Genomic DNA, 12,538 nt, shown 5'->3' with positions numbered 1-12,538 from the left:
CTTCCATTTGAAATTCTCCTTTCCATAGCCAGTCTTTCCATTTTACATTAATCTTATAAGTCACGTTTGATTTCCATTTTCTAATAGGCTTGTTAATGCATTTTCTTTTATATTCATTTTTAACTTATTGTGCTGTTATTAAACAATTTAGTAAAATGTATTTGGCTCACAGTAACTTTTTTTTTTAATTTTTAATATCCAGAAAGAGTCCCATGCTCTTTAGAAAATGAGTTGAAATCCAGATGGGAGAACCTACTGGGCCCTGATTATGAAGTAATGGTATGTTAGAGTTTTCTAATAAAAAACATTCACATCTCATTTCACATCAAGCTCCTAACACTGTCATTGAAAGAAATGGGTGAGTGGGTTAGTCAAAGAATAGCCAGACTTCTGCCTTTCTTCCCTATTGGATCAATCAATTGATTTTTTTAAAGCATTTTAATCTGTAAGAACAATTAAGGACTGCACATAGCTTCAGTTACAATTAGCAGATACTCAGTTCATGTTGAAACCATTTAAGTTGACAATAGGCAGGAAAGTACTAGGGAGAGAGAGCTTGCCTTTAAATTTATAATCTATATCTACTACTTAAAATTGCTGGCATTTTTTATTATTGCTTTTATGATTTGTTTGTTTTATTGCACTCTGAAAGGGATGTAGAAATTACTACATTTTACAAAGAACCTTATAGTTTTATGAAGAAAATGAAGGAATGATTAGCAAATGTACTTAGATAAACAGGAAGTAATTTAGGTGGAATGTAGTTGTATAATACCTGTGATCCATTAGGTATTCTTTCACCTGTGATTAGATTCATCTAGAAGGGACTTACTCCATTTCCCCGTATGAATCCATACAAAGACAGAAAGTTCTGTTAGAAAGCTTATAATAATCATGTCCATCCAATGTGGTAATAATCAAATCATATTTCTAATGATATTTACTTTTTTTACATGTTTGTCATTGACAATGGATGGCTATCTGGAGATTCTTTTTCTGTGTTTGATTTTTAGTGTCTATTGTTGGAAAGTACCTAGTGTTATTAAGATGAGTTGTGTTGGTGAAAATTTTGTGCTTGCCTGTCCACTCTTATAGCTGCTGCTTCTCTTCTTCACAGATTTAGAATACTGTTTTGTTATTAGGCTATCACCTAGCAAAAGGCCTTCCTGTCCTCAGTGGTTTGATGCTCTGAGAAATGGTGATTGCTTGCCCTTACTGACGGTCTCTTTTGCCACAGGCTTATTGTTTAACTTCTATCCTCTGCATAAACAAACCACCTTTTCAGATCTTAATTGTCTCATGGTTAGGTCATAGCAGGGAGACTAGGCATAGGAGACAGACTCCTAGCTACTCAGGGGGCTGAGATCTGATGATCGCAGTTCAAAGCCAGACTACACATAATAGTCTGTGAGACTTTTACCTCCAATTAACCATCAGAAAGCTAGAAGTGGATCTGTGGCTCAAGTGGTGGAGTTCCACACACATGTAATTTGAAGTTGGAAGTTTATTTTGTGTCAGTACTGGGGCTTTGATAACTCAGGACCAGGATAATCTCTCTAAGCTTTTTCACTCAAGGCTAGCACTCTACCACTTGAGCTACACCTCCACTCTCAGTTGTTTTTTGGTGGTTTAATTGGATGGAGATAAAGTCTCCCGGACTTTCCTGCCTGGAGAGGCTTCAAACTGTGATCTTCATATCTTAGCCTCCTGAGTAGCTAGGACTACAGGCTTGAGCCAGATGAATTTAGAACTTTAAAGTTGTGGAAGTGGTGCTGTGGTTCCAGCCTTGAGCTGAAGAGCCCAGGGACAACGCCCAGGCCCAGAGTTCAAGCCAACAACCCCCGACCAAAAAAAAAAAAAAAAAAAGAACTTTAAAGCTGCAATTTTAGAGCAACAGTGTATTTCAAACTTTAGCTTGTTCTAAGAGATGACTGAGAGATGAAGGGCAGAAGGGAGAAGCCAGGCCAGATGGATGAGTGAATAAATGCAAGTACTTCACTGTGATTTCACTTTTTTCCAGGTTCTGCTTACTTGCAACCCAGTATTTTAGAAGCTATAATTGTATGATTGTTAACTTATCCCTCCCTCCAGATGGACCATATTTTACTAACAACTTACAGATGCAAATCACTAGTGAAATAATTTTACTTGCAAGGAATTTCTGTGGCTATCCATTATTGACGCTCTGAACAATAGTTGTAGGCCAGGCTCAAAAGATTTAAATATTTCCCCAGACTCCCAAAGAAGGTGAAATCTGTCTGTACCTCTGCCAGCTGGCTTTCATAGAAGTGGTTAGAGCTTGCTATAGAAAACTATATGTTCTAGTGTCTTAAGACTTATCTCTCTTTAGTAACTCTTCAAATTTTAAGGGCTAATTTTGAAAGTAGAAATGTCCACAGTTTTGGTTTTGTCAAGAGCCATTTTATTAATGGATTCAGTATAAAAAAGGATTATATTTATTAAAATTTTAGGGATCATAGATTTTCAAAAATAATACTGTCAATCATCCATACCTATTGATTCCATATTTGTGAGTCCTGCATTATTGAACTCATCCAGTTGTGTGGGTCATAAATAATTAAAAAATTGTGTCTGTATTGAATATATATAGTATTTTTCGGCACATGCCCTCATTTCCTAAGCAGTAGAGTATGATAACTATTTGCAATGTATTTGCCTTGAATTAGGTATTAATTCACAGATGATATAGTGTATATAGGAGAATGGTGTACATTATATGCACAAAATAATATATTTTAAGGTGAAGAACATCTGGATTTTGGTTCTAGAACCAACCTCCCCAATATGAGGGATGGATATACATATATCCATTATATATATATGCATATATATGCATATGTGTACATATATACCAATATGTGTGTGTGTATATATATTGTCTAACTTTTAGACAATTTACAAGTAAAGATGGATGGTGGGAACAAGGGAAAACCTACTCTGAAATGTTGTGCTCTATCTTTATAGATCTTCAAAATATAGGAAAGACTTCCCCATGTTTATCATTGTATGGATTTTGCAGATATTTTCAGGAGATTCAGGAGAATGTAGTTTTGCTTTTACAAATCTGGCCATCTTTCCCTTGTCAATTCAGGTTGCCACTTTGGACACGCAGATTGCAGATGATGCTGAGTTACAGAAGTATTCCAAGGTAAGCCCTAAATGTTACTCAGTTTCCTTTGTGGTGAAGAACCAAGCAAGAACTGTGATTGAAGCTTCCAGGCCCTCCATGCCTGTTTTTAGGAGGTGGGATGGTTTTCACCAGTAGAAGATTTTGATATAAGGGTTAGATAGACCTGGGCAAAAAGTATGATCCCTAGGCCTTTTTCAGAAACCAGAACTCCTGGTTTGAGTCATTGGCCCATATTCTCAGGAGTATGAAGAGTACATTAAGGGGACTGGAAAGGTAGCCTAGTGGTCGAATGCTTGCCTGTCATGCATGAGGTCCTAGGTTCAATTCCTCCATACCACATAAACATAAAATTAATAAAATAAATGGAAAATAACTTAATTTTTTAAAAAAGAGTACATTAGGGGTATGTATGCACATGTGTGCATGTGTGTGTATGTGCATGTCTGTGTGTCAGTACTGGGGCTTGAATTCAGGGCCAGAGTGTTATCTCTGAGCTTTTTCTTTTAAGTCTGGCACCCTGCCACTTGAGTCATCACTCTACTTCCAGCTTTTTACTGGTTCCTTGGAGACAGGAGTCCACTGGACTTTCTTGCTAAGTCTGGCTTTGAACCACTATCCTCAGATCCCAGCCTCATGGATAGCTAGGACTACAGGAATGAACCACTAGTGCCTGACAAGAGAGTTATGTTAGCTCTTCCTTGGACACCAGTGGCTCATGCCTATAATTGTAGCTGTTGAGGAGGTTGAGATCTGAGGATCATAATTCAAAGCCAGCTTGGGAAGGAAATTCTGTGAGACTCTTATTTAAACAGCTTTAAGTGGAATTGTAGACTCTTCTGGCTTTTAGGTAGGTAATCTAGAATTTTTTTTTTTTTGCCAGTCCTGGGCTTGAGCTCAGGGCCTGAGCACTGTCCTTGGACTTTCTCAAGGCTAGAGCTCTACCACTTGAGCTCAGCACCACTTCCGGCTTTTTTTTTCTTTTTATGTGGTACGGAGGAATCGAACCCGGGTCTTCGTGTATGCTAGGCAAGCACTCTACTACTAGGCCAAACTCCAGGCCTTGGTAATCTAGAATTTTTTTAGGTAATCTACACCTCCAGGTCTTTTTTTTGGGTGGGGTCTTGGGGCTTGATCTCTGGGCCTGGGCTCTTCAGCTGTAGGCCACTGCTCTACCCCTGGGCTTGGGCGTTGTCCCTGAGCTCTTCAGCTGAAGGCTACCACCCTACCTACCCCTTCCCTACCTACCCCTTCCCATTTTCTAGTGATTAATTGTAGATAAGAGTCTCAAGGTCTTTTGTGCCCAGGTTGGCATTAAACCCTGATCCTCAGATCTCAGCCTCCTTAGTAGCTAGGATTATAGGCATAAGCCACTACGTCCTCCTCCAGGTCCTTTTTGCCTTGGTTATTTTCAAGGTAGGATCTTGCTTTATCTGCTGGCCTGCTTGGGCTCCTACACGTGCTTGTTCTTGTTCTCCTGGGGATGACAGGTTCATGCCACTGTGTACAGTTCAGCCATTGGTAGAGATGGAGTCTCATGAACTTCTCTGGCTAGTCTAAACTTGAACCGTAATCCCCCTATTTCTGCCTCCCACACAGCTAGGATTACAGGCTCGAGACACTGAGTTTGGTACTTATGTGCATATTTTTTAAAGAATGGTTCTCCAGCCAGAAGAGGTGATTTTTTTTTTTCTCACCCTCATTCCCTCTTCCCTTCCATCAGCCTTTACTTCTTTCCTAATCAGCCTCTGTGCAGTCAAGGTACTTGTACTCAGTCACTGGTATAAAGGAGTAGAAAGGCTGTGCTAGGAGCAGACTTTCTGTAATTACTTATAAAACACTACCAGCACATCTATCTGTTCATTCATTCATCAGGTATTTAGATTTATCAGATATAGTCTCTGTTCTGTCTATTTAGTACCAAATGCTAGAAATTCAGAAGAGTTCAAAGCAGAAAGAAAAATCCCTGCATTATAGAACTATTTTATTTGCTTCTTGGCCTAATGGTTTGCCTAGCATTCATGAAGGCCTGGGTTCGATTCCTCAGTACCACATACATAGAAAAAAGCCAGAAATGGTGCTGTGGCTCAAGTGGTAGAGTTCTAGCCTTGAGAAAGCCCAAAGACAGCACTCAGGCACTGAGTTAAGCCTCAGGACTGGCAAATAAATAAACAAATAAATACATTTCTAGTAGTGTTAACGTGTGTCATGAAGAATATTAAAGAAAGAGAAGCTGAATAGCAAATTCAGAAAAGAAGATGGGTTTGATATTCTATGTGGATTGATCAAGGAAGGATTCCTAAAGACAATGGTGGCAATTGAAAAGAAAAAATATTTTTTTTGAGATGATATCTCAAGGTTATTCTTGAACCTGTGATCCTCTTGTCTCACCCTCCCAAGTAACTAAATCACAGAGCAGAGTGTTTTTGCTGGGCAGGGAAGGCCAGGTGTTACAAGACTTGAGAGACATGGTAAAAGGTGTGGACTTTGCCCTAGGTGACTGAGTGGTAGGTTCAAAGCCACGGTGTGTCATAATCTGCCATCAAGGTTTCCCCCTTGCCCATTTCTATGCTCTCATTAGGAAAATCAGGTTTCATACCTGTAGCTGGTGTTGCTGAGGTCCCACTGTCAGCCAGAGCCACTACTCTTGAGTATTTAAGAAACCTCTTCATGTAAGATGGCTCATGGTAATAGAGTCCTCTTGTGAGGTGGGCGGGGTTGTGGGAAAGAGGGGAGTGAATGCTTTTTGCTGTGGCTCGAGCATTTCTAGGAAGCTGTTAATCAGGCCTGAGATCCATTTTCCCGAATGTGGGGAGTTTTGTGCTTTTAGGGATGGCTTTCTTGGCAAGTATTTACTAATAAGCTAATCACAGCGCTGTGAGGACACACATTAAGCTGCTTATGTGACCTTCATGAAACACTAAGGGAGCAGCAGAAATAACTGTGGTGTGCGAGGCCAGCATAGCAGAGCCTGAAAGGACAGACAGACTTCACTCTTGTTCCCTCCTGAATTGTATTTTTGGAGCCAGAGCACATTAAAATGTGAGTCTCCTTTCCCCATCATGAGTAAATGAACTTTTCAGGCAATAGATGTCCTGGGCGCTCCAGGAGCTGTATGGTGTTGGCATGTGTCAACAGGGCTGGTCTTGAATTTTACACATGTTCAGAATTGAATATTTGGAGGGGGTGACAGGCAAGTAGTATATAGATGACATTCCATATCACTAATAGATTTGATAATTGTCTTATATAAACTCTGAGTGAAGGCAACTAATTTTGAGGCCATTATCCTCACGTGATTCGTCATTACTTCAAAATGTGGAGGAAGTCAGGTATGGATGGTTCATGCCTGTAATCCTAGCTTTGTAGGAGCCTAAATCTGAGAATCATATTTTGGAGCTAGCCTGATCCAGAAAGTCCTTAAGACTCTCATCTCAAATTAACCATCTGAAAACCAGAAGTAGAGCTATGGCTTAAAGTGGGAAAGCTCTAGCTTTGAGCAAGAGAAGCTTAGAGACAGTAACTAGGCCCTGAGTTCAAGCCTCATGACTGACAAAAACCCAAACAAAAAACAGAAAGAGAGAGAGAGAGAAAGAGAGAGAGACAGAAAGAGAGAGAGAGAGAAAGAGAGAGAGAGGGGGGGGGGGGGAGAGATCATGAGAATATGTGAGAATATGAACCAGTCCTAAAGTTCTTTTGGTGGTTTTGGAAGTATCTTTCCCATCTGACACATCATCTTTGGATCTTTCTCTAAAATTTTTGACCTACTGCAGCATTAGTATTTGTAATCATATTTGAGCATTCGGATGTCTCATTTTAGGATGTTAAGACAGAACTTTTAGTGACGTGAATGGGCTATGGTTATAACTCCCGGATGTGGGTGCGGCCCTCAGTCTCATTTGGTCTTCATCATTTTAACACTGAGGTTTAGTAAATTAGTGACACTTTTCTTGGATGCATACTTTGTATCTTTACTTTGTCATATCGGAATGGTGAAAGTCCTGTCACTCCCTAGCTTTGTCATTTTCAATAGGATCCCTTGCAAAACATGCTGACTGAGCATCAGGAGGTATGACATTATGTGTGTATATGTGTGTGTGCCTGTGCATATGTGTGTATGCATGCGCGCGTGTACATGCACAGGCATCCACCGCCTGTTGAACTCTCTTCTGTCATCACAGAACTTTTTGCTCTAAGAACTCAGAGTACTGAAGGGACATGTATATACTGAAGGGGATGCATGAAGTGGTTGATCCATTTAGTTGCTGCAGATAGCTGGGACAGGTAATTAAACAGTCCTACTCTGGCCAAGCAGCCTGTGTCAATGGGACACAAAGGCTCAGGAAGCCAGTTGCACTCGAATTTAAATTCAGAACTACTAGTAGGTAAGCATTCTTCAGATCGATAGGTTTTGTAAACAGCATTTCTGGTAGGCTTGTTCAGCATCATTGAAAATGGAGCCTGTGTGGGTTCTTTCATGGTTTATGTTTTCTGAGGAGCTCTCAGTATTTATAGTCATCTGGAGGATAGCTTCTAAGTTTATAAGGGCACAGGACCATATCTGGAGGGCAGGGAGGAGCCCCCAGCCCATTCCTGACTCACTTGTGCCATGGACGTGAGGAATGGGGATCAAGCAGTAAATGGAAAAGATTCATTGGCCGGGTGCTGGTGGTTCATGCCTGTAATCATGGCTACTCAGGAGGCTGGAGATCTGAGGACTGCAGTTTGAAGCTAGCAAAGGCAGTCAATTCTGTGAGACTCTTCTCTCTGGTTAGCCACCAGAATCCTGGAAGTGGTGCTATGGTTCAAAGTGGTCAAGCCTAGAGCAAAAGAGCTCAGTGAGAGCACCCAGGTCTTGAGTTCAAGCCCCACAACTGACAAAAAGAAAAGATTATCTGTACAGAAGGTTGAGGTAGGGAAGCTCGGGAGGGTTTACCCTCTTCTTTATCAGCTAATCTTTGATGGGGTATGCTATTTACCATATAAGTAGTATGGGTCTCTGTGTATAATGACGTTTCAGTTACTTCTTTCTATATGTCACCACCATCTACTCATTGTTCAGATAAGAGAATTCACAATTGTCTTTTTCCCTCACCTCTTCCAAGCAGAACTTCAGTAGGCCTTCTGCAGGGCTGACTCATTTTATTTTTCATGTCTCACCTCAAAGGTATTTTTCAGTGGGTACCAATGGCTCATGCCTGTGATCTCACCTACACAAGAGACTGAGATCTAAGGATTATGGCTCAAAGCTAATCTGGGTAGAAAAGTCTGTGAGACTCTTACTGCAAGATCCAGAACTGGAGGTGTGGCTCAAGTGGTAGAGTGCCACCTTCAGCAAAAAAAAAAGCCAGGCAAAAGGTCAGAGAGTCAAATGGCATATGTTCTGTTTGATGTACAGAAATTAGATCTAAAATACACTAGGAGGGCCAGGAATTTAGTCTAGTGGTAGAGTGCTTGCCTAGCATGCACAAAGACCAGGGCTCTATTCCTCAGTACCACATACACAGGAAAAAGCTGGAAATGGTGCTGTGGCTCAAGTTGTAGAGCTCTACCCTTGAGAAAGCTTAAGGATAGCATTCAGGTCCTGAGTTCAGCCCCAGGATTGGCCAAAAATATAATAAATAAAATACACTAGGATCTGATAAGTTATACAGGATTCTAATACTAACACACAGTGAGACCAAAAGAAGATACTCTTAGGAGAGAAACAGAAAGGCACCATGCCTAATTACCTCTTCATATTTATTTAAAATAATATGCATAGTGAAACAAATTCCAAGAAGTGGAAATGGGATCTCCTTTACCTTTTCTTTTTCCTTTAAAAAATTAGTTTTGATGGTTCTGTCTTCTTACCTTATGTGTGGTGTATTCAAGAGCACATCTTTGGAAGGGTGGGGAGGAGGGTACAGAACTCAAGGGAAAAAGTGCAGCAGTGGGAGTCACTAGACACCGATGAAAAGTGAACTGCACAACTGGTAGAGTTGAGAAGAAGGGACTGTAGGAAAAGTATTAATTTCCTGATTCATGTAATTGTCATCCCTTTGTACATCACCTTGATAACAATAAAGAAAAGAAAAGGCCGGACAAGAGTGTGAGGCCTTGAGTGTAAGTCCCCAGTACAAGTCTTCTTCTGAACCAGCTTCTCCAAATCACCTCTGCCAGTGGCCTTTGTTATGACCCTGAGAAGCTCCTTGCCACACTCATGAGAATTATGACTTGTCCGTTTTTCCCACTGGCTTGAGCTTCCTTTGGGTTCATCACTTTGTATTCTGACCGTGTCAGGACCATGGTCATCCTCATGTGGATTGGCTAGTTCATTGTCTTTCCACCTTTCTGGGGATTCTATAAGGGAAAAATACTATTCTAGATTTTTTCCCAGCTTGTGACCTTGCACATGGTTTACACCCCAAAAGCATTCGCTGAATGTCACGTCTAGACTAGATGGTAGATCAGCAATATGTGGGAAGTGCTTACCTCTCCAAATGGGAAAGGACTGTCCTAAGTTGTAGCGATTGCCAGTATCTATGGGATAAGTTCTTTGGCGCCATTCTTCCCCCCCACCCCAGTTCTGGGGCTTGAGCTCAGGGCCTAACTGTCCTTGCTCAAGGCTAGCACTTTACACACTTGAGTTACAGAGCCATTTCCAGCTTTTTAATGTGTATGTGGTACCAAGGAATCGAACCCAGGGCTTTGTGCATGCTAGACAAGTACTCTACCACACTAGACCACACTCCCAGCCTTTTTGGGTGGGGGGGGGGAATGCAACTTGAACTCTGGGCCTGTGTGTTGTCTCTGAGCTCTTCTGCCCAAGGCTAGTTCTCTGCCACCTGAGCCACAGTGCCACTTCTGCATTCTTTTTTTAAGCTACCAAAATGACATCACTGATCACTGAACTGGCAAGCAACACAGTTTTACTTTATTGTCACCAGCTCCTCAACCAAATCAAGATTCTTGAATTGCCTGTCCCAGCTGCATATGACAGCTGAGTAAATGAACTATTTCATCTGTTTCTTGCAAGTGTCTGCACCTTTGGTATTCTCTGAGGTCAGGGAATGTTTCTACCACACAATATAAAGTAATTCAAGAAAATAGTAGTACAGTGTAGTAAGAACTAATATGGAAGTGATAGATTTTGAGTACTTACTGTATTTATTTTAAATATTCAATTATCTGCTTTAAATAGTCAATAATTTATGTATCTGTCATCTATTTGCCTATACTGGGGCTTGAACTAAGGGCCTTGAACTCTTTTTGGCTTTTTCACTTAAGGCTGGAGCTCTGTGATTGAGCCATACCTCTGCTTCTAGATTTTTGATGGTAAATCACAGGTAAGAGTCTCAGCCCAGGCGGGCTTCCAATTCTGATTTTCAGATTCCAGCCTACTGAGTGGCTAGGACTTGTAGGAGTGAGTCAACTGTATTCTAGCTCAGTGGAAGCTTTATATAACCTGATTTTTAGTAATGATTATATTTAGCCACTTGTAAAATGTCTGGTATGTGAACTGTCTGCTTTCCCAGGGCAGCTCCAGCACCCACTGGGGAAGATCTCTGGGTAAGCACTCATGACTCTGAGCCATTAGTGTTTGGCTCATGAGCCAAGGAAAGAAGACAGTTGGCAGAGATTATGGGCAAACTGTTGTTATAGATCCATTTCTCTGAGAGGTGCTGTCACTTCCATTAGCTGGACTAAAGAAATGACACATCTTTTATCTTGATGAACACAACTTGGTACAATGCCTAGGCTGAAAGTAAGGTAGCAATGAGGAAAAAAAAGAGATCACAGGGAAGAGATATAAAAACAACTGTGACCTTCAGTGTGGGGTGCTAGAACATTGTGTGTGTGTGTGTGTGTGTGTGTGTGTGTGTCCCCATGTCAGTTGGGCTTGAGCTCAGGTCCTGAGTGCTGTCCTGAGCTCTTCTGCTCAAGGCTACCACCCTACCCCTGGGCCTGGGCACTGTCTCTGAGCTCCTCAGCTCAAGGTCAAGCCTCACTTCCCATTTTCTAGAGGTTAATTGGAAATAAAAGTCTCAGGTTCTTTTGTGTCCAGGCTGGCTTGGAGCCTTGATTCTCAGATCTCAGCCTCCTGAGTAGCTAGGATTACAGGTATGAGCCATAGGTGCCCCGGCTCTTCAGGCCTGTTTTAAGTCATTGAGGTCGTGGGCTACTTGATACTCTTATCTTGGACTGAATGTTTGTTGTGGGAATGGGCCCCAAATGGGCCTCTGGAAATCTGGTGACTTGGTATAGATGACTGAGAGGAGGTGCCAGCCCAGGGATGAGAATCACAGAGGACAGGAAATGAGGAAAAGGCCACACTGGGGATGGGTTGCTACCTGTGTAGGATTTTCTCCTTGTCAAATATAGTTGGGATTTTCTCTGCTCTATTTACACCAACGGGCTATCAGTATAGAAAATACAAATCCCAGTTATTGGCTTTTAATGTATTTGAGTTTCTATAGCCACAGTGAGAATCACTAGCTCTGCCTTTGAAAGTCTGGGGATTTGGTGAATCCATGTCACTGTTGTTGCACCCAACAAAGATAGATACAGCTGAGATACTCTTCTTTGATACTGATGGCTATCCTTATCTCCTATCTTTTTTTGGGGGGGTGGGGAGAGTCAGTCGTGGGACTTGAACTCTGGGCCTGGGTGTTGTCCCGGAGTTCTTCAACTCAAGGCTACCACCCTACCTCTTGAGCCACGGTGTCACTTCCAGTTTTCTGGTGGTTAATTGGAGATAAGCGTCTCATGGACTTTAGTCCTGAGGCTGGCTTTGAAGCGTGATCCTCAGATCTGTTTCCCGAGTAGCTAGCATGTACGTGATGTTCTTCAATCACAATGCTTCCAGGACTGACATTGCTCTGGCAATGCAATCAGTGGAGTTGTGTAATGAAGGGTAGTTAGGGTGTTACCCAGGTATGAAGAGGCACAGGGTGTGAAAGTGGCACTGTAGGAGCACGGTGAGACCTGGACTGGCGGAGTGGGAGGGGAATGGATAGGTAGGTCTTTGTGTCTGTCTCTGCATTCCCAGGGACACTTCAAGAAAAGAAGGATGGAAATAAGAAACATATTGCCTTCCAAGTTTTGCTGAAGACTCCATTTCCCCTTACTGTCTTTAGGGGTCTGGGGGATCTGATTCAAGAGGTGTTGGATGGTCGGTGCCGGGTGTGTCATTGTCATAGTTGACACCATTGTTCTGCTTTGCTGCAGCTCCTGCCCATCCACACTCTGAGGCTCGGTATGGAGGTGGATTCCTTTGATGGGCACCATTACATCTCTTCAATTGCTCCAGGTGGTCCTGTGGACACACTGAATCTCCTACAGCCAGAGGATGAGCTTCTGGAGGTAACATTCTGGGGAAGAAAGATACAAAGGCAGGAGTTGTCTAAG

At 41.9% G+C, this 12,538-nt stretch overlaps 1 protein-coding gene across 2 annotated transcripts in view; it reads left to right on the top strand.

Annotated features, from left to right (window-relative positions):
- Patj (PATJ crumbs cell polarity complex component) overlaps nt 1-12,538 on the top strand; it is a 264,480-nt gene that overhangs the window by 39,515 nt on the left and 212,427 nt on the right. For both annotated transcript variants that reach the window (XM_090334725.1, XM_090334724.1), the window contains 3 exons: nt 203-279; nt 3,113-3,169; nt 12,359-12,493. In XM_090334725.1, coding sequence (XP_090190851.1) covers nt 203-279; nt 3,113-3,169; nt 12,359-12,493 — 269 coding nt within the window. The remainder of the gene's footprint in view (nt 1-202; nt 280-3,112; nt 3,170-12,358; nt 12,494-12,538) is intronic.

Source organism: Megascapheus bottae, chromosome 6 (assembly GCF_031878675.1).
Source record: "Megascapheus bottae isolate mThoBot1 chromosome 6, mThoBot2.hap1, whole genome shotgun sequence".
NCBI classification, from domain to species: Eukaryota; Metazoa; Chordata; class Mammalia; order Rodentia; family Geomyidae; genus Megascapheus; species Megascapheus bottae.
This window is presented reverse-complemented; position numbering and strand designations above follow the sequence as displayed.